Here is a 3,775-nt window from a genome sequence, read left to right on the forward strand (position 1 = left end):
ACCTCCAGATGGCAACGGGGACGAAACCCATCGGGTTTTGCCTTCCCAAACCCATGCCCACGAGAAAATCGTAAACCCGTCCCCGTCCCCATCACCATACGCGGGGCTAGTTTTTCACCCGTCCCCTAAACCCATCGGGTTTCGGGGAACCCACGGGGAACCCACGAGAAAATCAAAATATTTAAACATAGTGGCCACAAAGAATAACATTTCAGCAGCAAAACGAGCACATTTCAGCAACATAGCTTGAGAAAATTGATCCTATAAACCTCGCTATGCTACCCGCATAGCTGAGGCATTTGCATCCGGGGATGAATCCTGCTCGCACATTTTGCCTCGCTGTCAAAATTCAACTTTTTTTTACCTCGCTGTCAAACATCTGACCGTCAGTTTCTTTGCACTTTGTGACTTCGGGTCTGAGGGGCATGACATCTGGGCCACCCTGGCGCACGGGCCCAGCCTTGCAGTGTGTGCCGCGTGTGTGCTAGGTAGAAAAGGGGTGGGTTGCAGCGGTCGTGATGTGCGTCAGGCCATCGAACGTGGGCTGCAGCGGTCGTGGGCGTCAGGGCATTGAACGTGGGGTTTGATGGATGAGAGAGAGAGGGAGTAAACCCCACCACGCCCAAGTCTCTCTCGTCTCTCCCGTTCCAACCAAATCAGGGGCCGGCGGCGGCTAACCCTAGCGCTCTGGAGGCGGCGGCGGCGGCAGAATCTAGCGCTATGGACTCGTCGGTGCAGCGGACTGCGATGACAGCCAGTCGATGATGGCGCCTCAGGTGCATAAAGCGTTGTCTCCTCTCCATCGGCGCCGATGACCAGCGCCAAAGGTACGTGTTCCTGTCAACCTCCTATGTCGCCTTCGGTTGCTCCATAAGTTTCAGCACACATTCGATGCCTCTCCTTCCAGCCACACAACGACCACCACTTTGCCTCTTTCTCTTCCCCATGGAGGCACCTCCCCACGTTCTGGATGCGCCATGATTCTGGATCGGGTGCAAGTCGCCGCAATGGGAGAGCAGGTCTGGTGTGGTTTCATGGTGGGTGTTGATGAGCAAGGGGAGGCTGGGGAGGGAGCATGCCATCACTGCCTACCACTGCTCACCAGTCGTCGTGCCCCATCCCCAACCTAGGCTGCACATCTTCTGCTTTGCCATCTCTCTCCCCTATCTTTTACCCCTTGATTTCCCTTGTTCTTTGATAATCTGATTTTATTTTCTTGATTTATGTGTGCAGATTGGATGAAGAATACAAGAGGAAGGACCTTTCGGAAGACTGAAGAACAAGGTGAGCTCTGTGTGTGTGAGAGACTGTGAGTGAGTGTGTGTGTCTCTTTAATCTGCCTAGATTTTAGGTGTACGTGTGCATACTTGATTACTTTTTAACTGTTCTATTGCTTTCTTTGTTCGTTCTTTTTTCATAGGGCTAAAATCTGCTTGAGAAAAAAAATGTGTTCCAGCCATGCCTTTATTCTATTTATAAGAGTACACCATTATTGGTTTGATCAGTCTTGGACGATTCCTTCTGTTTGAGGAACTCAAATTTTCAGTAGCAAGCATGCAGTTTGGCAAATGATGCAGGCCGATCTGGTTGTTCTGTTGGAGATAAAAGTTTGGACGGGTACTGAATATTGTGAATTACATCTGTAAGTAACAACATGAGGATCAGGGGTGCAAGCGGCGGGCTTCCAAAACTGTCGCCCTATGTTTTGCTCGAAAAATCATGTTTATTTGTTTTTTGCAATGTTCGATGGCCTGAATGTACAAAATGAGACAATTCACACCCTTGATTTCATAGCAGGTCTCGTGGTTCAGTAGCAAGTATCATTAATCTAGCTACCTCCTCCAAAATGCCATTTTCAATTGATTTTAGTTCTCTTTCCTATTCAGTTTTTAAATTGGTTTCAACTGTCTTTTGGCACTCAAATGCGATTAAGTAGTAACATGTAGCATTTATTTCATTTTGTTGACAGTTTATAGCCTCAGCGAGGAGCACATGACATCGACGCCATCACTGAGCTCAAGATGGTGCCTTGCAATGGTGATATCTCTTTTTTTTGTACTGTACATGTTGGATTTGGACAATGATGGTTTTAATCCATGATTTAATTTTCAAAATAAGAGAAGGAAGCTATGGGTTTGGAGAAGATGATGGTTGTTTAAATTGTTTGTTGGCTTGGTGTTATCATATGCTAATATGAAGAATAATCATTCCATGCTTTGATCTTCAAAATCAAATGAGGAACCAATGGGTTGGGCGATAATGACGGGGTTTAATTTTTTTCTTGGTGTAGATTGCTAATATGAACAATAATAATTAGTGTGACCGGTTTACAGTTATATATATAGCTGAATAGTTAATAATATTCTCTATACACTGAAATTGAGCTCATAAAATTTTATTTATCATGTGCATTTTTTTTGCGGCAGATCATTGCACTTCTCTTCAATACATCAATGTCACTTCCAAAGCGGAGTCCCTCCTAGAGGATAGTCTCTATTATCAGAAAGGCGTTTGTCCAGCTTGCTCTGCATAATACAACAATGCCTTTATGAGTATCTTGTGCCGGTTATCAGAGACAACAGCACAATCTTGGAGTACATGGACATCAACGCTGAAGGTGTCGGCAGCAATGACCAGAGGTGTGCGATTTGACCAGCGCAGCATTCTTGTGTTTTCATTTAAACATTCAGGCAAGAATCTGGTCCTGTATATTTAGACATTATTGTTTCTGTATATGCATACACATAGAAGAGATCAATTTTTACTGGGCTCTAAATATATCTGACCTCTCTACTGCTCAAAATATCTAGGAGGAATTTTAAATGCCCATTTTGATCAATTTTTTAGTTTAATAAAGGTCGTCCCTGATTCTCAGTCAGTATTTAGTTCAATAAAGGCCATCCCTATCTTTTGTTTAATAGGTACAATGAGCTTTTCCAGTCGTTCTCATCTTGCTTAGAGTGAATCTTTGTCTTTATGCACACAACTTTTATGATTTCAGTCTCTAGCTAGATGAAGCTTTTTTGGCCAGCAATGAAAACTGCTTAAAAGATAACTGATTTGAGAAGGCTTGTTCATGCTGGATTGCTAAGGCCTATGCTCCAGGTGATATTTATTTTTCTTGCAATCTGAAAACATTATCTTCTTAATATGTTGTAGTTAACACAAAGGATTATTATGTCTAAAATATACTTTGCTTGGGAAGTTAATAAGCCAAGCCTTCAATTTTGTTTTGGTTTTCAGAGCTTTAGCGTCTGAATGCATTCTAGATCGGGGCCCTTGATGTGTGTTTTAATTATCAGCTTCCTTCTTGGAAGTGCATGCTCCGTTGAGGCATGTACCATTTACAACGATATAAATTGAAAAGCAAGTTCCATGTTTGTATTAAATGTCAACTTATCAGCATTTTCATTTCATTTTATCCTTTTTATGCTCCATTATTCTGGTGGAAACGACACACGCCTCTCCCTGCATCATGTATCATGTTTCTCAAGGTTATCTTGGTCCAGTTTGCTTTGTTTGCACATACGTACACAACTCCGGTGGCATGCAAATGCTTACTTATTTGGCTTCCTTGGTTAGTGTTTGATGATTTATTTGGTAGCACTATGTTCTAAAATAATCATGGATAGGCCTCTCTTTCAAAGAGGCAAACAAATTGTATTTTTAAGTGTTGCTTATCTCAAGGTGAATAGAAGAATACAGGACTGGAGAGCTGTATGCACACAAGAGCTTCTTTGTTCTCTTCTAATTAGTTGCCATGTGCAGCCTGCAG

At 42.9% G+C, this 3,775-nt stretch overlaps 1 protein-coding gene across 1 annotated transcript in view; it reads left to right on the top strand.

The window, feature by feature from the left end:
• LOC119346113 overlaps positions 1-250 on the top strand; it is a 1,402-nt gene extending 1,152 nt beyond the window's left edge. Inside the window, exon 4 of the mRNA XM_037615816.1 lies at positions 216-250. Within this exon, the coding sequence (XP_037471713.1) occupies positions 216-250 (35 nt within the window). The remainder of the gene's footprint in view (positions 1-215) is intronic.
• Positions 251-3,775: the final 3,525 nt, after the last annotated feature.

Source organism: Triticum dicoccoides, unplaced genomic scaffold, assembly GCF_002162155.2.
Source record: "Triticum dicoccoides isolate Atlit2015 ecotype Zavitan unplaced genomic scaffold, WEW_v2.0 scaffold40082, whole genome shotgun sequence".
Lineage (NCBI taxonomy): Eukaryota > Viridiplantae > Streptophyta > Magnoliopsida > Poales > Poaceae > Triticum > Triticum dicoccoides.